At 56.8% G+C, this 27,995-nt stretch overlaps 2 protein-coding genes across 3 annotated transcripts; one reads left to right on the top strand and one right to left on the bottom strand.

The window, feature by feature from the left end:
• The first annotated feature begins 93 nt into the window (after positions 1 to 93).
• On the top strand, positions 94 to 16,589 carry EPHA1 (EPH receptor A1). 2 transcript variants are annotated; one of them, XM_042974153.1, is made up of 18 exons: positions 94 to 221; positions 1,306 to 1,373; positions 5,819 to 6,100; positions 8,094 to 8,496; positions 8,739 to 8,894; positions 9,181 to 9,525; positions 9,679 to 9,806; positions 10,064 to 10,214; positions 11,119 to 11,215; positions 11,438 to 11,496; positions 12,243 to 12,368; positions 13,198 to 13,383; positions 13,545 to 13,606; positions 13,743 to 13,949; positions 14,139 to 14,288; positions 14,543 to 14,736; positions 16,126 to 16,281; positions 16,371 to 16,589. In XM_042974153.1, the coding sequence occupies exons 1-18, from the start codon at positions 140 to 142 to the stop codon at positions 16,447 to 16,449; spliced, it is 2,931 nt and encodes a 976-aa protein (XP_042830087.1). In that variant the 5' UTR covers positions 94 to 139; the 3' UTR covers positions 16,450 to 16,589. The 2 variants fall into 2 exon arrangements, with proteins under 2 accessions (XP_042830087.1, XP_042830091.1); XM_042974157.1 differs by lacking the exons at positions 16,126 to 16,281; positions 16,371 to 16,589 and having other exon boundaries at positions 14,075 to 14,288; positions 14,543 to 14,656.
• Positions 16,590 to 16,802: 213 nt separating this feature from the next.
• Positions 16,803 to 25,703, bottom strand: ZYX (zyxin). Its single transcript, XM_042974255.1, has 10 exons — positions 25,601 to 25,703; positions 25,233 to 25,452; positions 24,550 to 24,749; positions 24,305 to 24,397; positions 23,678 to 24,208; positions 19,580 to 19,700; positions 19,295 to 19,464; positions 18,982 to 19,160; positions 17,993 to 18,113; positions 16,803 to 17,387 (listed from the first exon to the last, which is right to left on the bottom strand). The coding sequence occupies exons 2-10, from the start codon at positions 25,438 to 25,440 to the stop codon at positions 17,283 to 17,285; spliced, it is 1,728 nt and encodes a 575-aa protein (XP_042830189.1). The 5' UTR covers positions 25,441 to 25,452; positions 25,601 to 25,703; the 3' UTR covers positions 16,803 to 17,282.
• Between the last annotated feature and the right edge of the window lie 2,292 nt (positions 25,704 to 27,995).

Raw genomic sequence — 27,995 nt, 5'->3', positions numbered from 1 at the left:
AGAAGGTGATCCAGGTGAGGCCCGGCTCCGCCCCCGGTGCCGGCCCCGCCCCCCGCCCCCGCCCGGCCCTCCCAGCTCGCGCAGTCCTCGCGACCTGACCCAGCCGTCTGGGCCGAGGTCCCAGGTCCCGGCCGGCGCCATGGAGCGGCGCTGGCCCCTGGGGCTCGGGCTGCTGCTGCTGCTCTGCGCCCCGCTGCCCCCCGGGGCGCGCGCCAAGGAAGGTACCGACCCCCGCCCCGCCCCCGCCCCCGCCCCCCCCCCCCCAGGGGCCCGGCCGGCACCCTTTCCAGGAGCCGGCATTCCTGCGGAGGCCCTCTCCGCGCGCGCCCCTCTCCAGCGCTCTTGTTTTGCCCTGCCGCCAGGCGATCGACTGGCCAGGCCAGTCTTTGGTCTTTGACCCCCAAACAACTGGTGGCCCTGGTCAGTCGCCCTGATCAACAGTTTGCGCCTGGTGGTGGGGAGGGACCTACTGACCGCTGCGGGGAAGCGGCGTCCAGACTCCCGCCCCGCCCCCCCCAGCACTCGTGGGGATCCCTCATTCTCAGGCAGTCTCAGTCTCAGGTGCCCAACCCAAAGATCCGGACCCTATGAAGTCAGGGGTGGGAAGTCCCCTTATGCCATCCTATGCCTGAGGGGGCGCGGGGTGGGGGTGGGCAGAGGGACCTGCCACTGGGGGGAATGGATTCGAACTCGGGATGCAGGAGTTTCCAGATGTAGAGATCAAATCTTAATGGTGAAGGCCTGTACACCCTCTCTGGCCCTACTACCCCCATTTTCCCAGGCTCAAGAGCTACGCCCGGTACCGTCACTGCACACCCCCAACCACAGGCAGAGCAGGCCATTTGCCTGTAGGAAGGAGCCTCCCCACTCAGGAACCCCCTGTAAGGTTCCCTGACCACACCCTACCCACTCAGGACCCCCAGGGGCTGAGATCCTCTCTTGCCCACACACTCTTCCAATTCTGCAGCTGCTGAATTTCCCCCAGCCAGCACCAGCCACTGCTGAGTGAGAGGGTGCAGGTCTTACGTGGGGCTGCGCTTCCCAACACTTCCTGCCTTGACTTTGGTCAAGGATCCAGCCCTCCAACCCTTGCCCGACTCTGCCTTCCTCCCTTCACACTCTGGAGGAAGACAGACTAATCCCTGAGCTCTTCACTCCTCCTTCCCCAGCTAAACCTCAGGAAGTCACAGCTGTTAGGAACAGGATGTTGAAGCCTTGGGGCTGGGGGCCCAGAATGAGGAATGTGGGTTGCACGTGTGGGTCCTCCTCCCCCAAGGGTGACCGACCTTTTCCTCACCACTTCAGTCACTCTGATGGACACGAGCACAGCACAGGGAGAGCTGGGCTGGCTGCTGGATCCCCCAGAGGATGGGGTAAGTGTCAAGGGAGGGGAAGGCTCAAAGCTGCAGGCCAGTGGGAAATGGGCGGAGAGGTGGGTGGAGGAACGGAGAAAAGAGCAGGAAAAACTGGAAGTGTCTCCTCAGGGAGGGGGAAGGGAGGTGAGTCAGAGCCTCCTGAATGGGACATTTGGGGGGGGGGGGGTTCAGGCTTCACCCCAGAAGAACGCTTCAATGCCTGGCTCCTCCCCTCCCTGCCCCAGACAGAGAGAGGACTTGGGAGGTGATGAGACCACAATCCCCCAGGCAGGGGATGAACGGGACCAGGGATGCAATCATTGAGGGCTAAGAACCAAAACACCAGATGTATCTTCAATGTGAGGTCCATCTATCCCAATAGAGTTGCACAGACAGACTTCAGAGGGTCAAGGGTCAAGGAACCCCATAAAAGTGGATCCTAAATTGTATAGATGTATGGGGATATTCTTTTCTGGATAGGAAAGCCAAAGTTTTCAGCAAGTTCTTCAAAGGGTGTTTGCCTCCCCAAAATTCAAAGCTGCCCTCCCACTAGAGGTCCCTGAGCGCTTGGCACCTTGTCCATTTTCCTCAGCCCAGGCACAGCATGCATTCCAGCTGTCTGAACCTGCTCCAAGTCCCTTCCCTCCACAGATATTCCTAAGACCTAGTGAGCAGAGAGACGTTCTTGTGAGTCCCAAAGCACACCTTTCCATCACTCAGCAGAGCTGGCCACAGAACCCCAGGAGGCTGCCCTCGCTGTCTCAGCTTCCTGGAGTCTGGCCTCAGGGCCTCCTTCCCTCTGGTCCTGGACCCCTTTGGCCTTCCTATTCCTGTAGGAACGCAGCCTCTATTTCTGGTATTGGGGTCACCTGCTTTCTTTCCCTCTGGGTCCTAGGGTCCTGGCTCTACTCTTAGTTCTCCCACAGAGTGGCCTATAATTAGAATTAATAGACTAAACCATAATGTATCCTACAGGAGGGGCTGCTTGGAAAATCCTGGATTAGGCCAGCCGTAATAGGCGCCTCATCTCATAAAGCAGCTAATCACTCCACAATGAGGGCTGCAGGTCCATTAGCTGGCTCCCACAGGCCTTCGCTGTGCCCCGGCCACCCCCACCCAAATAACTCTTCCCTAATTGGGCTGGAGTGGAAGCAAGGCCCCTTGTGCAGCTCAGGTCAAACAGCATATGTAATGCATACATGCACATACATATGCATACATGTGCATTACATACATATATAATATATTTGCACCGGGAGGGCAAGAAGACGGGAGCAGTTACAGACTCCCAATGTCTGCCGTGTCCCCTCCCCTCATCTCACACACATGCACTTGGATTCAGGCTCACCAGAATGTACCCATGTAGCAGCCAGCAGCCCGAGTGATAAGTGAAAGGATCCTTGTTGCTGATCCCGGGCAGCTGGTTCTACCCCATCTGTCACCGCTGGAACTGGGAAAGGCAAGTCACAGCTGGGAACATCTGCTCCTCCGGGCTCCAGCTGCAGCCATGACAATCTAGCTAATGAGCTGCACATTAACCGCCTACCACCCTTCCACCTGACCTCCACGCCATGCCTTCCCCTTGGGCTTCCTCATCACAGTTTCCTGCTAAGAACAGGCCCCGGATGCCTTCACTGCTGGACACCCCCTGCCCAATCTCTGAACTGCCTCACACAGTGCAAAATTATGTACCTCATATACTCCTGCCCCTGCCACACCCCACCCAGTTCTCAGTTGATGGTGCTTTCCCCTACTTTTTCCCAGAGCTGAGAGTAGCAATGAAGGCCCTTACAGAAGATGTTCTAAGGGCCTGAGACTCCTCTTTAAGGCTCAGGTCAAGATCTCATGGGTTCGTGAGTTTGAGCCCCTTGTGGGCTGACAGCAGAGAGCCTGCTTGGGATTCTCTCTCTCCTCTCTTTCTCTGCCCCTCCCCCACTCACATGCACTCCCTCTCTCAAAAATAAAGAAGTAAACTTTTAAAAAAGTTAATTTAAAAATAACAAGGAAGAAGAAGAATGTGAAGTTACATCTCCATTTCATACTTTACACCAAAAAATAAATTCTAAGGAGATTAAAATCTAAACCTAAAAACGAAATCCACAGAAATATGAGGAGAAAATACACAAGATCCTTGTAAGTTTGGGATGAGAGAGCTTCCCAAGCAAAATACACGACTTAGAATTCATAAAGGGAGAGAAGATAGACGTTACTATGTAAAATTTTTAAATGTAGGCCAACATCAAAGATATCAATAGCAAATTAAGTGGCATGACAGGAAGAAAACATTTGAAACATATTTCAAGCAAACGATTAGCATCTATGATGTAAAAAAAAAAAAAAAAAAGGTTCATCCAAATGAACACTCAAAAGGTAACAGGCAAAGTTTACAAACACATAATTACATAAAAATACAGATAGCCAATGAACAAAATAGAAACGCACAGCCTCCTTCTCAAAAGAAATGTAAATTAAAATGGCAGGAAGCTGTGTTTTGTCCATAAGAGAGGCCAAAAGTAAAGAGATCTTCAATATCCAGTTTCTCAAAAAAAAAAAATGAGCCCTCATGCATTGTTGGTGAAAGTATAAATTGATAAATCCTTTTTGGAGGCCAATTTGACAGTATCTTCTTACAAAGTTTATAATATTTACCTTTTAATACAGCACTTCTACAGAAATCTTATAGAAATCTACACGTTTACTTAAAAAAAAAAACTAGAAGCTACCTAAATGTCCAACAATAGAATAATTAAATAAATTACAGTACATCCATACAATGGAATACTATTTTATGGATTGCTAAAAAGACTTAGGTAGATCTTTTTATACTCTCGTGAACATCTTTCAAAGACTTTTTATTTGTTAAAAACAAAAAGTAGGTTACAAAATAACAGGTTAAAAAATTATGTTAAAAACACAGAAAAACATTCAAACGTTTCTCTAGAGGCACTGAAAATGGTCTGGGGAGCTTCACTCCAAATTGTTAAGAATAACTTCCCGTGAAGAGGTAGTCGGGTGGGAGGACTTTCACTTTATATTATATATGTTTATTCTTTGACTTAAAAAAAAAAAAACTTATTTATTTTGAAAGTGTGTGCATGTTGCGGGGGGGAGGGCAGAGAGAAAGGGAGAGAATCCCAAGCAGGCTGGGCACAGTCAGCTCAGGGCCCTACGTGGGACTTCAATCCATGAACCTTGAGATCATGACCTGAGCCGAAGTCGGACGCTTAACAGACTGAGCCACCCAGATGCCCCTTCTTTGACTTTAATAATTAGCCCTTAGAAATTAAATGATCAAGAACATAGGAGCACCTGGCTGGCTTAGTGGAGCATGTGACTCTTGACCTCAGGGTCATGAGTTCATGCCCCACACTGGGCAGGGAGCCTACTTAAAAAAAAAAAAAAAGAGAAAGAAAGAAAGAAAGAAAGAGAGCATAAACTCTGGAGCCTAGAGTGCCTGGGTGCACATCCCAGCTCTGCCTCCTAATGACTGAGTGCACAGGGCAAGTCACTTAACCTCGTTGTGACTCAGTGTCCATCATGGAAAGTGTTTATAACAGTGACTGGTGCGTGGTAAGTCCTGTATTAGTGCTAGCCATTGTTATTACTAAGTTTAAAAATAAAATGCTTTTGGGGCTCCTGGGTGGCTCAGTCGGCTAAGCATCCCATTTCAGCTCAGGTTATGATCTCACGGTTCGTGAGTTTGAGTCCCTCATCGGGCTCTGTGCTCACAGCTCAGAGCCTGGAGCCTGTTTCATATTGTCTCCATCTCTCTCTCTGCCCCTCCCCTGCTTGTGCACTTTCTCTCTCAAATATAAATAAACATTAAAAAAAAATTTTAATAAATAAATAAAAATAAAATGCTTTTCATGTAAAAGCAGTTAACAGGGGTGGACTAGATGGTGTCTACGAGTCCAAGCAACCCCATCCATTGTTGATTTTGATAGTGACCATAACTGGAGGGAATATTGGAGAGGGTGAGTTCATTCCATACAGAAGAGATTTATGCTTGTTCGTGCCCTCCAAAAGCTTAGGGGCCTTAATGTTAAAGGTAGTATCCTCTTTTCTACACAAATAGGCAGAAAGGTTTTGTGAATGAGTTTCTGCCATAAAAGTCGGCCTTTGGGGCACTTGACAATCCTGACTGATGAGAGAGGTAAAAAAGCGGTGCTCATACTTCTGCAGCTGAAGTGGGCTCACTGAAGAGTTCGGGGCTGGCTGCAGATCGCATGGGGGTATTGTTTTGCCCATCCTGTATCCAAATAAATCCTGACTCTAAACATTTAGCTTCTTCTCCTGGAGCCCGGGGGGGGGGGGGGGGGGGGGGGGTGGAAAGAGAGCAGGACAAGCAGGTGAACTGGGGGAGCTCTGACACCAGCTTCCCCATCATCAGCTCTAGAAAACCAGAGTTTAGGGAGCAGGTGATGACTTGGATGGAGCCTAACTCGGATTTTTCCTTCTCGCAGTGGAGTGAAGTGCAGCAGATACTGAATGGGACACCCCTCTACATGTACCAGGACTGCCCACTGCAAGATGGCGGGGACACTGACCACTGGCTGCGCTCCAACTGGATTTACCGGGGGGAGGAAGCTTCGCGTGTCCATGTGGAGCTGCAATTCACCGTGAGGGACTGTAAGAGCTTCCCCGGGGGAGCCAGGCCTCTGGGCTGCAAGGAGACCTTCAACCTCCTGTACATGGAGAGCGACCAGGACGTGGGCATTCAGCTCCGACGGCCCTTGTTCCAGAAGGTGCTTCTACCCCGCCCCACCTCCCACCCCTGCCACCTTGGTCCTAACACTGGTTCCTGCCCCCGCTCAGCTCAGGAAAAGAGACAGTGGCAGAAGAAAGAGAAAGAGGATCTAGGCGTCCAATAAGGACAAGAATGCGGGACTAGCAATCAGAAGAGGTGGATTTGAGTAGCGTAGAGGCCCCCTGACCTGCGGGACATACCTCCCAGGACCCCCCCCCCCGGGATGCCTGCACAGACAGTACTGAACCCCGATACGTACATTCCCGCGGTTAAGCTTTCACGTATAAATCAGAACGGAGCCAGAGACACAACACTGGCTCGTAATAAAATAAAACAATGATAACAGTACACTGTAATATAAGTTATCAGAGTATAGTCTCTTTCCCTCTCCCTCTGTCTCAAAATATTTCACGTGCTGTACTCACCCCTTTCCTCGTGGCGCTGCAAGATGACAAAACGCCTCTCCAGGAGAGGGAGCGAGGAACGAAGCACCGCTGAGTCCTGTCGTCAGCCTGTGACGTGACGTGACGTGACGTGACGTGGCGTGGCGTGGCGTGGCGTGGCGTGGCGTGGCGTGGCGTGGCGTGGCGTGGCGTGGCGTGGCGTGGCGTGGAGCCGGCGCACCCGGCTACTATTGACCTTCTGACGCAAGGTCAGGAGGAGGAGTCTCTGCTCGTAGGCGTGGTTGACAGCCCTGCGGTCTTTGACAGCTGCCAAGCTGAAGCCGCGAAAGCCGGACCGCGGATAAGGAGGAACTACTTTGCCTTTTCTGCGCCGTCCGGCCTTTGCGCTCTGCACTTAACCTCTGAGAGGTTTTCTTGTCTTAAAATAGTGATGACAATAGTGCCGGCCTTATCTGTTTCAGCGGCTTTGCCTCCGTTGAGATAACGGCATTCCCTGGTGGAGGTATTTGGACTTTTGCTATCAGCACCCAGGCTGCTTGCGAGTGACACACCCCCGTGGGTCTACCTAGAGCTGTGTAGGGAGACACTTCTCTGCAGGCTATCTCTCTAATACTATCCCTCTCTTTCCTACTCAAGAAGACGTACCGGAATGCAAAAGCGTAAGAAGCATATTATTATAGGACGTGCTCTCGTTTTTTTGTTTTTTTTTTTTTCCCAAAGAGAAGATGTTGTAAAGTTTGTTATTAGTAATAAATGAATGATGACGCACTTCATAACTGATCACCTCATTGGCACAGACGCTGGGAACACCTTCGAATAGTGGAAATTATATGGGCTATAGCGTCTCACTGCCTGGTTACCAGTCCCATCATGTAGCTGTGTGATCTTGTCCAAGGTCTCTAGCCTCTCTTCGCCTCAGTTTCTTCATCTGTTAAGTGGGGATGGTAATCCATCCTACCTCATAGGTTTACTGCAAGGACTCAACAGCATAACACACATAAGACACTTAGCCAGTAGCTCACAAGTAATAAGCCCTTGGTTTACAGTTGTGTAAACTATACTTTATTTATTTATTTATTTATTTATTTTATATTTTAATGTTCATTTATTTTGAGAAAGAGACACAGAGTATGAGTGGGGGAGGAGCAGAGAGAGAGGGAGACACAGAATCCAAAGAACACTCCAGGCTCTGAGCCGTCAGACTAGAGCCCTACATGGGGCTGGAACCTATAAATCGTGAGATCGTGACCTGAGCCAAAGTAAGAGGCTTAAGTGACTGAGCCACCTGGGCACCCCTAAAGTATTTTTTTAATGTTTATTTATTTTTGAGAGAGAGAGTACAAACATGGGAGGAGCGGCGGGGTGGACAGAAGGTGCAAAGCAGGCTCTGCACTGACAGCAGAGAGCCCGATGTGGGGCTTGAACTCATGAACCATGAGATCATGACCCGAGCTAAAGTCGGACGCTCAACCACTGGGCCACCCAGGCGCCCCTGAACTATAAAGTATAGAGCAAACAACTGTTTTCTGTTCCGTGGGAGTGAAGCATAACTTTACCATCCCCTTCTCGGACACCTCTCCTTCCCAGGTGACCACTGTGGCTGCAGACCAGAGCTTCACCATCCGAGACCTCGCGTCTGGCGCCGTGAAGCTGAACGTGGAGCGCTGCTCCTTGGGCCGCCTGACCCGCCGAGGCCTCTACCTCGCTTTCCACAACCCAGGTGCCTGCGTGGCCCTGGTGTCTGTAAGGGTGTTCTACCAGCGCTGTCCTGAGGCCGTGCAGGGCTTGGCCCGATTCCCCGACACACTGCCCGGACCCGGCGGGTTGGTGGAAGTGGCAGGGACCTGCTTGCCCCATGCCCAGGCCAGCCCTGGTCCGGCGGGTGCACCACGCATGCACTGCAGTCCGGAGGGTGAGTGGTTGGTGCCCGTGGGCCGATGCCACTGTGAGCCTGGCTACGAGGAAGGCAGCAGCGGTAAAGGATGCCTGGGTAAGGAGGCCGGAGGAGGTGGTGGGCACTTGCAGGGGCCACTCGGGGGAGGGCCTCCAGGTGCCGAGGGAGGGGAGGAGGTCCACGCTCCATCTCCGCGAAGTGTTGACTGTGTGGCTGAGCACCCCAGGAGACACATGCAGGGTGCTTCTGGTACAGAGGATTGGAGGCGGTGGCGAATGGGGATGATTCTGCCTGTAAACACATTGGCCAACCATGGCTCTGCTGCTTTCTCCCTCCAGCCTGCCCTAGCGGCTCCTACCGGGCAGACACAGATGCACCACATTGTCTCAAGTGTCCAGAGCATAGCACAGCCGAGCCGGAGGGGGCCACCGTCTGCACCTGTGAGAGCGGCCATTTCCGAGCCCTGGGGGAGGGCCCCCAAGTGGCGTGCACGCGTGAGTCCAAGGGGGAGGGCCTGGCCATCTGTGAGAAAGCGCAGGACTTTTGGTGAGCCCATGTTAAGGTCGAAGTTTTCCGGAACTTTTCAGAAATTGAGCACCATTTAAAGTGCCAGACGTTAGAGCTCCTCCCCCTCCCCCCACTTTCCTGGAAGAATGCAGAGCTGAGCTGGGTCTGAATCCAATCTCCCAGCAAGGCCTTCAGCGGTGGGAGGAGGCAGGGGCCAGCAGGCTAGATGAGAGCAAAGCTGGTTCCACCTAATGGCCCCTCTTCTCCTTACAGGGCCCCCCTCAGTTCCCCGAAACCTGAGCTTCTCTGTTTTGGGGACTCAGCTCTCCCTGCGTTGGGAACCCCCAGCAGATATGGGGGGGCGCCAGGATGTGAGGTACAGTGTGGGGTGTTCTCAGTGTCGGGGAGCAGCAGTGGACGGGGGACCCTGCCAACCCTGCGGGGGAACTGTGCGCTTTTCCCCGGGAGCCAGCGGGCTCACGGCACCGGCCGTGCGTGTCAACGGCCTTGAACCCTACGCCAACTACACCTTTAACGTTGAGGCCCAGAATGGAGTGTCGGGGTTTGGCGCATCCACGCATGCCAGCACCTCACTGAGCATCAGCATGGGGCACGCAGGTGAGTGACCTGGGCAGGGGCCAGGACAGGACTGAAGGAAACCAGAAGGGCTCAGGACCACAGAGACAGATTGATGGGCAGAAAGCAATCAAAAAGCGACTTAGGTTCTTTCTTCTTTCTTCCCAAACCCCCTGGAACCCTCTTGACTCACAGAGTCACTGTCAGGCTTGTCCCTGAGGCTGGTAAAGAAGGAGCCACGGCAGCTGGAACTGACCTGGGCAGGGTCCCGGCCCCGCAGTCCAGGGGGGAACTTGAGCTACGAGCTGCATGTGGTGAATCAGGTGAGGATGAGGCAGAGAAACAGTCCCTGGTGTCTGGGTGTCTGTTCTGGGGCACAACTCGCCATTCCTAGCCTGGGTGATGGGACGGAGGGAGAACTGGCCGAAGTGAACGGTGTGGCTTTCTCAGGACAAAGCCTGCAAACAGCCCTGCCCTGACCATTCCCCAAGCCACCCCTGTCCACATGATCCCAAGACTGCCATCGCCTCCACCAGGTCTCTCTCTGCACAGCCCAGTTTCCGTTGGTTCTCATCCACAGGACGAAGAAAGGCACCAGATGGTTCTAGAACCCAGGGTCTTGCTGACCGAGCTGCAGCCAGACACCACGTACATTGTCAGAGTTCGAATGCTGACCCCTCTAGGGCCTGGCCCTTTCTCCCCTGATCATGAGTTCCGGACAAGCCCGCCAGGTGGGTGGGTTATCCTGTGTTCTGCCCCAAACACACATGCACACGTCATCCCACTGAGGCTTCTCAAACACTGCTCCAATCAGTGACCTTTCCTCTTCCGCTATGTATGTGCATATGCACATACATGCACGTACACATAGGAACTGCCTCAGCGGAGAGAGCCCCACATGGATTCCCACAAAGCCCCCTCCCCATAGTAATCTCAGACATTTTTTTAAGAGCACAAGCAGGGGAAGGGGCACACACACAGAGAGAGAGAGAGAGAGAGAGAGAGAGAGACAGAAAGAATCTTAAGCAGGCTCCACACTCAGCAAGGACCTGGGACCTCAGTCCCGCGACCCTGGGATCATGACCTGAGCTGAAATCAAGAGTCAGACACCGGGAGCACCTGGGTGGCTCAGGTGGTTAAGCGACTGACTCTTGGTTTCAGCTCAGGTCATGATCTCATGTTTTGTGAGTCTGAGCCCTACATCGGGCTCCACGCTGACAGCATGGAGTCTGCTTGGGGTTCTCTCTCCCTCTCTCTCTCTCTCTGCCCCTCCCCCACTCTCTTTGTCTCTCTCAAAAATGAATAATACACTTAAAAAAAAAGAATGGGAAACTAAACCAACTGAGCCACCCAGGCGCCCCTCCTCAGAACACCTGCTGCTGCTGGATACTGCCAGCCAGGATCCTGCCAAACCTCCTAGCCCCCCAGTTTCGTGCTTGTCACCAGGCAGCCCAAAGCTAGGGGCCCCAGGGTGAGGCCTCTCCGCATGCTCCCCCCCCACACTCCCCCATCTCTTCGCACAGGGGACACACACTTGAGGCCCACTGAGGGACCTGCCCCTGGGTGTGCCCTTGTAGCCTTCATCGTCCATGTGGACTCTGAGCCCTCCAGCCCTCCTCACCCCCTGTGCCACAGTTTCCAGGGGCCTGACTGGAGGAGAGATTGTGGCCATCATCTTTGGGCTGCTGCTGGGTGTAGCTCTGCTGCTGGGGATGCTCTTCTTCCGCTCAAGGTGCTGTTCCTGCCCCTTGCCGGCTGCCACCCAGGGCCCCAGAAGCCCTGGAATGCAGCCCCAACACCCCTCCCCTCCGCTAGTATGAAAGCTCCCTCCAGCATTCCCCCACCCCGTCCTGTGCCCCCAGCCCCTGTGGTTTGTGGGTAAAACCCAGCCAGAGCTCCCTGGGCCCCTGCGGCAGTCCCAGGACTCTAAAGCAATGCTCCCTCACCCCTGCAGGAAAGCTCAGCGGCGACACCAGCAGAGGCCCCGTGATCGCGTCACTGACGTGAACCGAGGTGAGTCCAGGGCACCTGTGTGTTTGGGGGGGGGGGGGGGTGGGCTTGGGAGGCGCCACTGGGATAGAACCAAAGAACCCACATTTGCCAAGCCAACTCTGGGAGCACGAGTCGGGGCCATGGTCTCTGGAGCTTTTCTGTTTTGCTACCTAATTAACTTTGGTTAATTAACTTTGTACTGATAGCCCCCCAGAGGCTCTGTGCAATTACCTGTCAGCTCTTGGTGCCACTGTTCTGACACCCTGGCTGGCCAGGTCTGCTGGCCGAGGCTTGGTGGGAAGGGGGTTGCTGGCAGGCTCCCTGAAGTCCTCCGAGGCATGTGGACTTCCTACCGGTCACCTCATTAGGTGCCCCCACGAAAGGGGGAGGCAGTGGTCCCTCCGAGTAACAGGGTGAGGGCGAGGCTTGTCTGGGAATGTGAATGAGGTGTGAGTGATTGGAGGAGTATGGCTAGCAGGGGTGAGGAGGAAGGGCAAGAGATTTGAAGTGTGGTCAGCAAGCCATGGAAAGATTGGGTAACTCGAGGCTGTGAACAGCTTTCAGCCCCAGGTTCTTGCCTGCAGCTCTGGGACTCTGGGGGCGAGGACATAGAGCTTTGCGCGTAGACAGAGGAAGAACCTCATTGCTAAGGACGGAGACTTTCTCCCACTTTAGCCAAAACAGGACTCTTATGGGAACAAAAAAACTCCTGAGCCTTGAAGTTCGAGTTCCTGTGGTGAGCCCCCCGCCCCCCGTTCTGCCTACAGAGGACAAGCTGTGGCTTAAGCCGTATGTGGACCTCCAAGCATATGAGGACCCTGCCCAGGGAGCCCTGGACTTCACCCAGGAGCTTGATCCAGGCTGGCTGATTGTGGACACTGTCATAGGGGAAGGTGAGCCCCGCAGGTCCCCTGTGTGTGGCAGCACAGAGCTGCGAGCCGGCTGGCCCGTCAGTTGACCCAAGAGCTCCTAGATGAGTTTCCTTTCTGCTCTACCCTGAATCTTCCTCGAATTGCTGTGGTCATGCTGTAACCCCTTTATCAGATGTCCTCAAGCAGCCCCTGCTTCCTACACAGTTTGCTTTGGTGGTTATGGAGTTTCTGATGAACAGCCTTAAACACATCATCTTTGTCAGCAGAGGGGTCGTCGTCCCCAGGCTCAGGCTCTTCTCAGATGGTTCCCAAACGTGGGAGAGCTTCAGAGCCTCCCTCGCCCCGCATTCCACCCCACCAGGGGCCCAGTGTCCTTGGGCTGCCCTGATCCCTTGGGTCACTAGAGGAAACGGATCTGAGCAGAGAACAAAGCTCAGCAGTGTCCTTGCTGGCTCTGCAGCCAAGCCAGCTGCGCTGTGACCGGAGGAGCTCGCGCGAGAGGAGGCAATGGTTAGCCTCCCCAGTCACTGGCGCACTGGCCCCGGCCCACCCCGCCCTTTATAAACACAGCCCGGTGCCACTGCACAGCACGCACTCACCTGGCATTTACCGAGCACCTACTGTTAGCTGAGAACTCTGCTCACCTGGGACACTGTGCCGAACAGGTTGTGTGGCTGCACCGCTCCTCCAGACTCCTGGCCCCTTCCCTAGGAAGTACGGCCCAAGCCCCTGTCCCACAAAGGGCAAGCCACTTTTCTGATCCAGCGAAGAAAAGAACCAGGGTGCTAGAGGATACTGCTACCTGTCCCCCCAGGGGCATCGGGCCATGGCCTGTTTTCTTTCCACCCAGGAGAGTTTGGAGAAGTGTATCGAGGGACCCTGAGGATCCCCAGCCAGGACTGCAAGACTGTGGCCATTAAGACCTTGAAAGACACATCTCCAGACGGCCAGTGGTGGAACTTCCTTCGAGAGGCCACCATCATGGGCCAGTTCAGCCACCCACACATTTTGCATCTGGAAGGCGTCGTCACCAAGAGTAGGAGCAGTGGTCTCCAGGAGCATGGGGAGGGAAGGAGGAGGAAGGGAGGGCATGAGAGCACCGGAAGCGTAGGGGAGATCTGCTGCCAAGGGCAGGAAGTCTGGTTCTGGGAGGAGATGGGTAGAGGCTGCCAGGCCGACTTGTGCTTTGTGTCTCAGGAAAGCCCATCATGATCATCACGGAGTTTATGGAGAACGGAGCCCTGGATGCCTTCCTGAGGGTGAGGAGGGTGGACAGCCAGCTGGGGAGGGGAATGCTGGGGAGGGGAATGCACCATGGATGCCTGGGTTTGGGCTCCTGGTTTGGGAGGAGGAGACCCTGCCCGGTGCCTAACTGGCCCGCTCACCCTGCTACAGGAGCAGGAAGACCAGCTGGTCCCTGGGCAGCTGGTGGCTATGCTGCAGGGCATCGCGTCAGGCATGAACTACCTCAGCGACCACAGTTATGTCCACCGGGACCTGGCCGCCAGGAACATCTTAGTGAGTCAGAACCTGTGCTGCAAGGTGTCTGACTTTGGCCTCACCCGCCTTCTGGACAACTTTGATGGCACTTACGAAACCCAGGTTAGAGCCCTGTGCTCGCTGCGTCTATACTCTCATGCAACTGTGTGGCATACATACAGTCACACACGTATGAGTATGGGACGCGCGCTTTTGTGGACACAGTAATGACTCATCCCTTTGCACAGGTGCTTTCTCGCGCCCCTCCTTGCCCTGAAACACATCACCTTTCTGCTCTACATGCCCTGTTAGGGAGGAAAGATCCCCATCCGTTGGACAGCCCCCGAAGCCATTGCCCATCGCACCTTCACCACGGCCAGCGACGTGTGGAGCTTTGGGATTGTGATGTGGGAGGTTCTGAGTTTTGGGGACAAACCGTACGGGGAGATGAGCAATCAGGAGGTAAGCCTGGGGTAGTCCTCCCCATGTCACCCCTGACTGACTTCTCATCTCCCCAAACCTTCCCGTGGCCCCTTCCTGCAGACATCCTATTCTTTCTCCGTGACCCAGCCTTTCTGCACTCTTGCTCCTCTGTCCCCGTTGTCTTACTCCCTGTTCTCTTTCCTACTGGTCAGGGGGTGGGAAGAGGCTCTATCGCAGTGATCTTGTGTGCACAGAGGCTTCTCATGGGGCCCCTCCCTGCTCCCCTGCTGCAGGTAATGAAGAGCATTGAGGATGGGTACCGGCTGCCCCCTCCCGTGGACTGCCCTGCCCCTCTCTATGAACTCATGAAGAACTGCTGGGCCTATGACCGAGCCCGTCGGCCCTCCTTCCACCAGCTGAAGGCACATCTGGAGCAATTGCTTGCCAACCCCCACCCCCTGAGGACCATTGCCAACTTTGATCCCAGGTAACCACATTGGAGAGGGCAAGGGGATTCAGAGGGCAGATCTGGCAGAAGGAAAATGGGCGTTCAGCAACATTCACCGAGTGCTAGGCCTGTGGACCTGTGGACAGAGTGCGGCGTCTGCCCTTGGGCAGAAGACGCCGTCCCATCCTTGATAAGTCTGGGTTGGTAGGATAGAAAGCAAGCACAGAGATGGAAAGCACATATAAACAGTGCCTACGACCCAATAACTACTCCAGAGAGCTTGTTCACTTGGGTGGGGATTGGGGTGGGGGAGATAGAGTAACCGGCAAGTGCTAGACAGTGGGATGTGTGCATGTCATGGCCGAGGGAGGGACAGCCTCGTGGGGTCTCCCAGAGCACATGGCCAGCCTGGGTCGGGGAGCTTAGGGAAGACCGGTTACAAATAGCGCAGGGTCCCAGCAGAGATGGTGGGGTCAGTGCAAGGGGGACCAGCTCTGCTGAGAAGTTTGGACTCTACCCTGAGCGCAGAGAACCGCTGACCAGCTTGTAAGTCGGAGGGACATGGTCAGCATCGTGTTTTACCAGAAACATTGCCGGCATGTGGAGAATGAACTGGTGGCAGGAGTGAGGTGGGGGAGATGGGCACGGCTGGACTCTGAATGCTGGATCGGGTGAACCAGCCCTGGCATGCTGGCCTCCATATCACACCACCATATATAACCTTGTTTCTGGGAGAAAATATGCTCCAAGCTCCGGCTTTTGAAACTATCTTTTGGAGCAACAACTCCCTCGTATACTGGAGACTGCGTGTGCTAATCTTTCTGGAATGTTGAGTATTTTTCCCCCAGCAGATTTACTTTGCTAATGGTTTTGGCCCTGGCTGGCTTTAGCACAGCAACACTCATTGTCTTTGAGGGTGTCGGAGTGCAAGAATAACAGCCGAGGTGGAGGGGGCAAGCCGTGGCTGCTCCCAGAAGTCAGGGGGCCGCCCCGAAAACGGCAGGACCATGCCTAGCTTCTAAAGCCTCCGCTCTCCTGCCGTCTGCTTCCTCTCAACTGTGGTGGTTGACGCTTGAGTCTTAACCAGCCACCAGTCACTCAGGACTGGCCACTCCCGTGGGAGATGGGCTGATGGCATGCTTCTGTTGGGGGCTCCCAGGGCTGTCACCTCCCCTGAGTCTATCAGTGCCACAGGACCGTCAGCCTGCCTGTTGCCGTGAGCACACCAGGACTTGGGCCAGGAAATGAGTTCGCAGACAATGGCCAGGCTAATCCACAAAGTCCAGATAATCTCTGTGCTCAGACACCCAACTTGAATGCTGGCTGCAGATGCTCAGAGGCTGAGCCCCGATCTCAGAAAAGCTGGGGCAGGAAGCTGCGGACAGCCCCTGCACGTCCCGTGCAACCGAGGGACCCCTTGTCCCACAGGGTGACGCTCCGCCTTCCCAGCTTGAGTGGCTCCGATGGGATCCCCTATCGAAGCGTCCCTGAGTGGCTGGAATCCATACGAATGAAACGCTACATTCTGCACTTCCGCTCGGCTGGGCTGGACACCATGGAGTGTGTGTTGGAGCTGACGGCCGAGTGAGAACCCCGGGGGGAGAGGGGGCCCCAGGCAGGGAGGGCTGCTGGGGGTTGAGCCCAGACTCACAGTCCCCTTTCGTCGCCCACAGGGACCTGGCACAGATGGGAATCACGCTGCCGGGACACCAGAAGCGCATCCTTTGCAGTATTCAGGGATTCAAGGACTGAGCCCCTCCTGCACCTACCCTGGCCTCAAAGAGCAAGGATGGGACCATGGTCACTCCCCATGGCCCTCCCCTCATCCTACAAGATGTAGGCCTTCGGTGCTGCTCCTGCCCACCCTTGCCTGAGGAACTCACCTCTGGACCCAGGAGCCTTTGTTTTAAAAAGGGAGGTGGGGGTAGAAGTGAAAAGGTAATTGGGGGAGGGACTTGGGGGAGGGTTTAATATATATACATATACATATATATTTTTGTAAATAAACAGGAACGGAGTTTTCACCTTTACCCCGGGCTTTTTTATCCCTGTATCTCCTCCATCCCACCCGTGAGGGCTGTACACACAAGAAAGATTCCTGAGAATTCTGGAAAACAGGTGGTTTTTTTTATCTGTAGCTGTAGCCACAACCCGGCAGCATGGGGGTGGGTGGGGGTGTCCAGGCCAGTCAACCCAGCCCAGCCCAGCCCAGCCTCCCCGAGTCAGGGGGTCTCCAGGCCCTCAGCAAGCAGAATGCACGGCTGCTAGGGGACCAGCCAAGGGCATCGGTGCAGCAGTGAAAGCAGCAGCGCTCAACCTGGTGCCCCCTCAGGTGGGGCACACCTGGGGGGGGGGGGTGGTCCTTGCAGGACGGGGGTGGACTGGAAACCCAGAGCTGGGACGCTGCAGCCCTAGGCCATGTCGGGGCTTTGCACAGGACACCTGGGATACGGGGCAGGGACTGGTGTGGAAGGAGAGGCTGAACATCAGAAGATAACTGAAGGGGGGCAGGGCAGGTGGAGGGCAGGGTGGTCTCAGTGTGGATGGTCCGCTAATGGGGAAGGAACGGACTCGCCGGTGCCCACTCAGGTCTGGGCTCTGGCAGTGTGGCACTTCCGGCAGAGCACGTGGCCATCCAGGGGGAAGCAGCCGTTGTCATCTGCCTCAATGGACAGTGGCTTCCCGCAGTCCTGGAAGGAAGGAAGAGTCCGCCATTGGGAAGGCCCCGGTGCACCGCCCGAGCGCCCCCCCACCCCCGACACCTCCACCTTTAAATTAGGAAGACCAAATGCTCCATGCCTTGGCTGATGCCCAGCGTCACTGCCTGTGTCCCCAGTCACACCTACCCCTAAGCCCTATCCTCACTTCTTCTACTGCCCATTTTCACTCTTGTCCCTAGGCCTCTCCTGCCCAAGGCGAGCAGTGGGAAGAGCTGTTCCCAAGGCCTCCACCCAATAAAAGATGTGGGGCCTCCCCCACCTGCCTCAACTGCCCTCACTTCCTCCTTTAGCCTCACCAAGCACATCCCCCCTCCCCAAAATAGCGAAGCCCCACACCCTTTCCTCCCACTGGCTGCCCCCTTTCTTGGTTTATCTGAAATACAGCGGAAGCTCAGTGAAACCCCACAGAAACCCCTCCCTGCGTCATGGGCAGTGATGGGAGCATCTGGGTGGGGACAGGTATGGGCACCGCGCCCCCTCAAAATTGCAACTGCGACCTCCAGGCTGGCACTGCCCACCAACCACCTGGTAGCGAGCAGTGTCCCACCACCTCCCAGCCCTGGGGGCCGGCCAACCTCACACTTGTAGCACTTCATGTGGAAGTTCTTATCCAGAGCGACCACTCGCACGGTCTCCTCGCGGCCAGGCTCAGGCATGATGGGCCCTTCGCAGACCGAGCACCTGGGGGCGTACTGCCTGGAGGGGCCGAGAGCGGGGCAGGAGTCAGCACGGGGCAAGGGGTACCCAGGGCTGCCCGTGAAAGCGCAGGGGAGGGAGACCGTGGTTGCGTGGCAACAGGGCAGACTTAGCCCATTTTGCGCCACACAAAGTCCTGAGACGAGCCACCTTATCTGGCCCTTGTCAAGGGGTTTCCCACCTTTCCCCTCACCCACTCCAGGAACCTCTGCCACTGGGTCTTGACTCCGTCTGTCATCCACACTGCAGTCAGAGGCATCCTTCTCCAGCCCCCATCCCTGGACCCTTGACCCTAGCCTTCGGCCACACAGGTGTCTCTCTGCCAGACCACTGGGGTGTATGGAGGGAGGGATGTGAAGTTCTAGACGCCTAAGGTGGAATTCTTAACAACACACACCTCAGACACACCGTCAGAGGTGGGAGTCGGATTCTGCAGCTTCCCTGCACCGCCCTTGAGCTATGGGATTCTGCCACTGGCCTCAGAAAGTAGCCACCTTGTAAACACTGTTTCTAGGGAAAAACCAGAGTTCCAAAAAGCTGATTTCCGAAAGAACTTTTAGAACCCAGCCTGCGTGAAATGAAGTCATTCCAGCACACATTGTTGAACGCAAGACCGCACCCACGAGAAGCCTCAGCGAGCCAAAGGCCAGAGGGCACTTGCCAGCAGCCAAGACTTGCTACCAAGGTCTGAGGCCACTGGACAGCTAAATCCAGATGAACTGGTCTCTGCTGTCTACACACAGGATGTGGGGCCAGAAAGGAAGGCCAGGGGTTGGGGGCTGTCTCAGAATCAGGAGGCAACCCAGCTCCCAGACGACCGCGACTGGCAGCCAGAGAAGAGCCCAGAAGACAGGAGGTGGGTCCTCACTTGTGGTAGTCGGGTACACAGTGGGGCCGGTTGGCCTGATCCACAATGAAGGAGGTGCCCTCCAGCGGGCAGGAGCAGACCACACAGGTGAAGCACTGCGGGTGGTAGGCTTTGCCGGTGGCCCTCAGCATGCGGTCAGTGATGGGCTGTCCGCAGGTGTTGCACTTCTCCAGGGTGTCCTAAGGAGGTAGCAGCAGGACATCGGCAAGGAACTGGCACCCAAAAGGCAGCTGCCGAGGTGCGTCGGCCCCAAGTCCCCACCCGGCCCTTGACTGAGCCCGGCGGCGTGCCCCTCGGCCCAGCCCTGACTCACGGTATAGCAGCCCTCACAGTAGGGCGCCCCCTCCAGGCTGTAGAACTGCTGTCCCTGCAGCTGCTGCTCACACTGGTGGCAGGTAAAGCAGGTGATGTGGAACAACTGCCCCAGAGCCCGAACTGCAGGCTGCGTGCGTGCCAGGGGCTGATGACACCGGCCACAGGACTCTGGAGAGGCCAGAGAACACAGAAGGCAATAGGAGGAAGGAGCGGGGCAAGGGATCGGAGGCTCTGGCGGCGGGGGGCGGAGCCCAGGAGCCCGCGGGGCAGCGGGTGAGCTCACCGTTGACAGCCACGTTCTGCCTCTGAGGGTGCTCCATGTCCTGCATCAGCTGCTGGGTCAGCTGCTCCAGCTCCTCCACCTCCTTCAGAGTCAGAGGTCCGGGGGCCCCAGGGGAGCGGACCTGAAACCCCAACACTCTCTTCATCCTCTCTCGACAGTCATCTTCCTCCAAGAACTCTCCCCAGCCAGCTTGGCCACTTTCTTCCAATGAGGGCTGACTCCCCGCGCATTTCCCAGACGCTCACGTTGGACTCTGAAAGCTCCTCCTTCTCCCTCCCTGACCCCCAGCACCACGCAAATAAGGGGAAGGGGATGAACCTTCCACCCACTTTGCCCACCCCCCACCCCCCATCCCCCCGGGCAGTCACGGACAGGCCAGAACAACTGAGCGGACAGAGGCCACACACACAGCAGCTGAGGTCCCCGAAGCAGCCAACACACCCGGCCACGCGTCAACTCCACAGAGCATGCGCAGACATGGCCCCCCACGGAAGAGGTCGGCGCGTGATGGCGTGTGCACCCGTGTGCACACACACCTACCCGGCCCGCCTGCTCTGAGCGGCCCCTGTCAGCGTGCGGATACAACACAGGCGGGAATCACAGGTTAAACCCCCAGGGCTGTCGTTGGGAGCCCAGCCCACAGCTCCCCAAGCGGCCTCCCCGGCAGGCCTCAGAGTAGGACCATTCCCTCCACCCGCCTCCCCTTTCTATTAAGAGGGTCCTGGGAGAGCTGCGGACCGGGGGTGGGGGGCACTGCCAGGAACCCCGAGCGGTCCCAGGGGGAGCTGCCGCAGGGGCTACCAGTGCTTCCACGAGGCTCCCATAGAAACATGGGGCTGGTTTCCCAGGACTGCGGCCCGCGCAGAATGGAATGTCCCACCTGCCGCCTGCCAATAACGCCTCGGTTCCTGTAACACTGGAACCCCAAAGCCTCCGAGCTACCTCCTCCCACAGCCACCTTCCCCTCGGCCCCGGCTCCATCGTGCTCACACCCGTGTGCATCCAGAGCTCCAGGCGTTTTCCACATAGAGCGTCCCCTGTAAGCCCCTTCCCACAATGTGAGCTCCACCCCTCCCTCTCCCAATCTTCCCTTCCTGGCGTCTTGGGGACAGAGGAAGGGCCCTTGCTCTCTGGTACCACTTAGACGCCTGTCCCGCTCTCTGGAAGTAGGAACCATTCACGGACATCAGCTCCCCGCAGGTATGCACAACCCTTTCAAGACATACTCAGTGCAGCCACAGTTTCCTCTCTGCCTGCCACAGCTTCAACACCCGTGGCCCTCGGCCCTCTAGCTCTTCAACTTCAGTGGCTCCAAACGTGCTTCCAGCTCAGGTACCTTCCACCACGGAACACTTCGAAATTGCCACTCACTGGTCAAGCTCATCTTACGCCATGATCCTAGGCTTGACCTCCCAATGATTACCTTCCGCCCTCCTTCCCCATTCACACCAACCGAATGAGCCGATCAGAAAGGCTCCTCTGCTTCCCAGCCCACCCCCTGCGTCTTACGCATCGAAACTTTCTGGCTCGCCTCCCCACCCAGTCTGCTCCCTTAACCATTCATTTCTACAAGGCCACCCTCAGCCACCATCTCTTGTTCATCTGGCTCCATCTCAACCCTGGGTCATGCCACTGCCTGCTTCCTGCTTCTGACTCCAAGCTGCAGGAAGTAGGTGGAGGGCTCCCTGAACACTGCAGAGTGGGTTCTCCAAACACTGCAGCGCCCTCTGCGCCCTCCAGCCTCAGCCCGGCTGTCTGGTATTTGGCTCCTGCGGATTCCCAGTCGCCTTCCCCACAGCAGCTGTTCCAAACCTTTCCATCTCCTCGAGCCCCCAACTGCGTCCTCCCCTCGCTCCCGGCTCACCGATGACCTCACCTCCTACATGACCGAGAAGACGGAAGCCAGCCAGCTCCAGCTCCCTCCTCTCCCAGAAAACCCTGTGGCCACACTGCCCTTGCTCTCTGGGAATGCCTGGGGGCGGGGGTGACCCCGTGTTTCCCTCCAGGACTCCATCCTAGCAGCAGCCCCTGCTCTCAGGCATCATAAACCCCTCTTTCATCAGCTTCTTCCCTCTGCTTTTCTCCCTCTCTTTCTCTCTCACGCATACACACACACACACACACACACACACACACACACACACACACACGCACACACACCCTCCCCACCACAGGGCACCAACAGGCCACCCCACAGCCATCTAGGACTTCTGAATAGTCAAATCTCTGGGCTCAGTCCTCGCCCGCACCACTGAAGAACTCCTCAGCCATCACACTCTCTTCCAACGAGACCCCACTCCGTCTGGAGCCCCTCTTCCGCCTGCCCCCCTCCCTCGTGGTCAACCTGAGCATCACCCGAGGTTCCTCCCAGGCCCTCAGCTCCTCCTGCTCGGCATCCCCTGGGCCCCTCGGCAGCCCGTGCCACGCCCGGGGCACCACACACTACACCATGTACACCCACACCTCGAGTCTGCCGCCCCCACCTGACACCCAGGCCTCCATTTCTAACTGAATGACAGTCCCAGCTGAGGCCAAGCCCTCCTGGAACCTGTTGCTCAACAGGCTAACAGCTGGACCCCTCCCCTTCCCGTCCGAACCATTTCCCCTTCTGGACTTCTCTATTCGGTCAGCAGTACTGTCATTCCCCAACACACCCCTCCTCTTCCAAAGGCTTATCGGCTACCAAGCCTGGAGGCTCTTCCTTTTTAACAGCTCTCCTATCTCGACCTTATTTTCCATTAACACTACAGTTGCCCAGGAATGAACTCTCCCTCACTTTGCTGACCTCCTACCTCCAGCCTGCACCTCTGCCAAAAAACTTTTCCCAAAGCTTCCAAAAGCACGGCTGGGCTGTCGGCTGTCGCCAGCCCTCCAGCCTGGCCATGCAACTCCTCAGAACCCATTCGTGACTCTCCAGGACGGACATGCTCCCTTGGTGTGCTATTTTATTATTTCCTCCTCCCTCCAGCCAGCCCCTCCCTCCCTCGGTACAGCTCTGCAATCCTCCCACAGGAACCGACTACTGTGTGTTCTCCAAACACCCTGGCATGCTTGTGCCCTTGAGTCTTGCTCATGCTCTTCCTGCCCAAATGCCCTTCCTGCTCTTCTCCAACCTCAAGTCCCACCATCCTTCAAGGCACTCAGGTGCGATGATGCCTTTCCTAACCCACAGGCCCCCATCTTGACGCCTGTCCGGAGCTCTGAAACACCAGGTTCTGCAAAACTCACTGGCATTTAGTATCTCTTCCTCCACTGTGTCTGCACACAAACACACACCCCCACGCCGTCAGTTAACTTGATGGCTGGTAGGACTAGACGACCCTCAGGGGCCCTTCTACTCAGACCTCAATCCCCCCAACCAGAAGGCAGAAATGGTCAGACAGGAATAACTTTTCTATTTTGAGCATTCAAGAGCTAGATACAGACCCCAGCACTTTCTACTTCGAGTGAGCTCACTTAATCTTCACAAAACTGTTGTGTGGGGTGTTATGGTAAAGATGGGGAAACTGAGGCTGAAAGTTCACCTAACTTGCCTAGGGTCTTGTGAGCCAGGAATTCTATCCCAGGCCCATCTGACTCCCTCAGACTTAACCTCTGAGATCTCTTCCCTCCAGAGCACAGAGCACAGAGCCTGGCACCCAGCAAATGCTGGCTCAGCCAGTGTTTACTGCCACTGTGACTCTTATCACCAGATGGGCCCTGGGGTGGGCGCTGGGGCCGTGAGGGTGGCTCAGAGGAGCAGAGAGATGTACACAAGAATCTAAGAAGGGGGAAGAAGCAAGGTCAAACTGGTGATGATCTCATCCCTCCCTTTAACATTCTAGGGGGCAGGGTGCAAGGGAGGGTCCACCAAATCCTTCCCTTGATTCACAGCCTATTCTGCTCCCCCAAAGCCCAGTCAGGCCCCACCCAGACCCAGACCCAGACCCAGACCCTGCCAGGCCCTCCTCAGAAGAGCTTTCTCTTACCACTGACCCGCTTGGCCAACTTCAGAGGCTCCAAACTCCTATCCCACCACGCCGCCCACCTCACTGGGACCACCTTCGCCCTCATTCTCTGGCCCCCTGGTCTCAGCCTGGCCTCCCCACCCTCCCTCACCTGATTTTGGCTTTGCGCTGGTGGGGCCACTGGATGCTGCTTCTCCTGCACTCGGGGCCTCTCCTTCTGCTGAGCATAGGTGAAGCTGGGGGACTGAGGGGAGCCTGTGCTACTGGAAGAGGGAGCTTCAGGGGACCCCAACTTCTGATTAGGCTGTGACCCAGGTCCCCCTGGGGCTCCAGGGCTGAACTTGGAAGCCACAGGAGTAAACTTGGAAGCCACTGGAGAAAACTTTGGGGCCGGAGATGGGGCTGGGGGTCCTCGAGGCTGGGTGTTCGCCAAAGGCACAGGCTGAGGCTGGGGCTGGGACTGGGGCTGGGGCTGCACGTGAAGCTGGACCTGAGGCTTGACCTGGGGCTGCACGTGGAACTGGGTCTGGCTCAGAGGCTGAGCCTGAGCCTGGGGCAGAGGCTGGGAGCTAGAAGGGGACTTCCAAGGAGGCAGGGGTGCTGTGCCCCCAGTTGCAGGCTTAGTATTGGACTTGGGAATGTATGGAGTAGCGACTGGTGGGGGTACATATCCAGATGACACCTGCACAGGTAGCGGGAGAGGAGAGAAGCTCAGTTAGAGGAGCAGGCCTGCCCTCCTCCTCCCCTCCCCCCACCCTCCCCCTCTCCAGTCCCTTACCCGGGCTTTGAAGGGATCATTCCTGGTCATGTCATCCAGCAGTGAGGACAGAGAGTCGATCTCCAAATCAATACTGCTCACCTTCTCCCTGGGCTGGAGAGTCCGGGGTCTGAGCACCCATCCCAGGTCTTCGTTCCCACCCCACCCCAATCAGGCCAGAGATGCAGGGGAGATCAGAGGTAAGGACTCTCCTCTGCTCCCTTTGGGGGTGTCCCAGTGTAGCCGCCCTTCCAAAGCTTCCATACCTGTGGGGGGGGAGGTATGGCGGCCTCAGGCCCTCCCTCCTCCTCCAGTGGAGGCGGTGGGGAAGGGAAGATCTCCTCCTCCAGAGGCGCAAGGGGAAACGGTTCCTCGATAGGGGGAGGGGGAGGTGGGAAGGCACCTCCCAGAGCTCCCTCCGAGTCGTCGCCATCCCCAAGGATGGGAGGGGGTGGCGGGGGAAAGTCTGAGGTAGGAAGACCAGAGAAGACAGGAGAGGACAGTCAGCGGGGCCCCCACTACCCCTTCCCCAAGTTACTCTCCTTCTAACCCCTAACCCAAGACCTCTCGCCCCCCACCCCCCCTTCGCCGGAGAGCGTGTGGGAAGCAAAGGAAGACGCAGGACGCCCTGGGAGCACGGGGTCAGTAAAGGCGGGGGCTCGACCCAGGAGTGATGCAGCTCCCGTTACACTTGGGAAAACGGACCCAGAGGGGAAGATTCGTGCCCCACATTCCCGCCTCCTACCCCCCAGGCGGGGGACTTGGAACGGTCCCAGGAGCCCTGGCTCCCAGCCATGAGCTCCGCGATGAGGTAAGAACATCTGCTCGGGACAGGCTAGCTGCGCCCAGCCCCCTTCGCCGCAACCTTTCCAGACACCCCCAAACTCCCGACACCGCTGTCCCCGGCCCGGCGCCTGCCGGGGTCCAGCCCCCAAGCCCAGCCGCATACCTTCCGCGGGCGGCGGGGGGATCTCGCCCACCCGGCCCATCTGCGCGCGCTGGGCCCCGGCGGCCGGGGGAGGCTCGCTATCCCCGGGCCGGAAAGGATTCACTTTGGGCTTTGGGGCCACCACCGGGCCGAACTTCTTCTGCGGGGCGTAAAAAGCCGGAGCGGAGACCGACACGGAGATCGCGGGAGGCGGGCGGGGGGCCGCCATGGCCGGGCCGGGCTGCTGGGGGCGGGCGGCCAGGTTACGCGGCGCGCGACCCGGGCAGACGACCCCTCGCCGGCCCGGCTCCCCCCCCGCCCCCCGCGCGCGGCGCCCGCGCCCCCGCCCTTCCCCGTGCGCGTCCGCCGGGCGGCTCCCCGCGCCTCACCGCGGGCCGGAGCGTGCGCGCCGCGTCTCGGGTGGCCGCCTCGCAGCCGGGTGCGCGGACTCTGCGTCCGGGTCCCGAGCAGCCTCCAGCCTGGCGGGGAGGGACGCAGGGAAGAGGGAGGGAAGGAGGGGGCGGGGAGAGAGCGGCGCTCAGACCATACAAGGAGCGGCCCGGAGAGGGGGCGGGGAGAGGCGGGGAGGGCGGACCCGGCAGGAAACTCCCCCAGGAAGAGGCCCGGCTCTTGCCCTGAGGCCGGAGGCTCAGCCGAAGTCCTCCCGCCCCCGCTCTGCCGCCCCCGCCGCCCCGGCCCGGCTCAGACCTCCCCTCCCCAGGCACAGGCCTCTGATGTCATTTCCTGACTCGCCCCCCCACCCCCACCCCGCTACCCGCCCGACCCGCGGGTGCCCGAGATCTGACTCACTATCCCCACTCCCGGCGGAGCCGGCGGAGGTCCGACGGGTGCCCCAGAGGCGACGAAGCGGCCCTACTGCGCCTCCGCCGCGGCCCAGCCCCCTCCTCTCCCGGCCTTGCTGCTACCTGCCCCCGCCACCTCCCGGGGCTCCTCCCTCTCCCCCCCCCCCCCCCGCGCCCAGCCTCGTCCCCGGTCCCCTCCGGCTCAGCCCGGACTGGCAGGACTGGGTGGAAACGGGATCCGGGGTGGACGGGGATGGTGAGTGGGGTTCTCCCTGCCCACGCCCCCCTGGGCCTTTCTGTGACCTGGAGGCGGGGTGTGAGCGCCAACCTCCTGTGTCCTCGGAGGATCCTAACTTTAAATCCTGGGCAGCCGCCTAAGGCTTCTAGGAATTCCCATCACCCGCGCCCCCGCCTGCAGATCAGTTAAGCTTCACGGGAGGGAGAGACCCGGAACGGAGGTGGGGGGCAGGGTGGAGGCGAGGGCGGCCGGCGGACTTGGGGCTGGGGGGTATCCGGAGGACGGACGCGGACCGTACGTCGGCGCCCACCGTGACCCGCCCATCTGAGAATCTTTGCGCGGCGGGGCAGCCCCGGGGCAAACGGAGCCTGCGTTCGGTGGAGCCCCCCACTGGTCCGACCGGATTCCTCTGCCCTGGACTCCGTGCCCCTGGCTATGCCAAAGGGAAAGACCTAGGCTCTTTTTACCTTTAATTGAACGTGGAAATTTACCAAATTGCCGCTTGAATTCCAACACACTCACTACCTGCAAAGTATGGAGACCTATGACATTTCGGCCTGTAAGGCCACTATATCTACCCGCGGGTGCTTCCTTTTCTCTCTTGCTGTGCCGCCAGCCTTCTCTGCCATCTAAGGCAGTCAGTGCCCTCGGGCACACCATACTCAGTATTTATCTCCGGTTCTTGGCCCTACAAATGAGCTATCCCCTGCTTGGTCAGCGAGCCTCTGGGCTATGCTCTAGAAACCATCCAGACGCAGTCCTCACATTTACCATGAGAAAACAAGCAGGGAGCTTAGGAGATGGGGCCAGGTCAGACCCGGTAAGCTGCAGGGTCTAGACTAGAGCTGGGTATCTTGAGGGCTGTAATGTGAGACTTCATATTCCCCTACACCCTGGTGTCAGGTAAAGCAACCCTGGATACAAGAGAGCAGAGTGAGGTCAGGGTTCAGAGACCCAGCCTGAGTGCCCAAAATAAGTGAAAAGTGTCTTCATTCTCTGCTTCATTTTCTATGTAAAAGAGTGGTGATATTTAGTCCACCTCCCTTATTGCATCGTATGGAAAAATAAATAAAACTTTTTATCTGAAAGTACCATATAATGCTTGGTGTTATTATTCAAGTCCCAGTTCTGCCCAGAAGGGAAATTCTGAAGGGTTCATCGAAGGCTGGTTTCCCCTTCAGGGTTGGCAGGCAGACCTCTCAGGGGCCTTGGTATATGCAAAGCCCTGCTCCTTCCTTCAACTTTATTAAACGACTAATTCTACCTAAGACTACAATTTCATCTTCTCAGACCCCACTGATCTTTTCTTTTCTCTGGCATCTTACTGTCTTTGTCACCGGCATTTCTCACAGCCACAAGTATGTGTGGCCGTGTATGATATTAAGCATGCAGTGCAGACCTTTTCTGACAGGTAGGAGCTGGTCCTGGGCCTGTCCCTATGAAGATCAGCTAGAAATTTGATACTGGATTTCCTGTGCATGTTGGAGATTGTGTCTTGGGCTTTACAGACCAAAAGTCTCATTGCCAACCCTTCAAAATAGAGTTGACCCTTCAGCATTGGTTTGAACTATGCAGGTCTATTTATATGCTTTTTTTTTTTTTTTTTTTAGAAATACAGTACTGTAAATGTATTTTTCTCTTCCTTAAGATTAAATGAACATTTTCTTTTCTCTAGCTTACTTTGTTGTAAGAATACAGTATATAATACATATAGCATACCATGTTTTAATGGGCTGTGTATGT

Source organism: Panthera tigris, chromosome A2, assembly GCF_018350195.1.
Source record: "Panthera tigris isolate Pti1 chromosome A2, P.tigris_Pti1_mat1.1, whole genome shotgun sequence".
Lineage (NCBI taxonomy): Eukaryota > Metazoa > Chordata > Mammalia > Carnivora > Felidae > Panthera > Panthera tigris.
The sequence above is the reverse complement of the archived record's forward strand: the minus strand, read 5'-3'. Positions and strand labels throughout refer to the sequence as shown.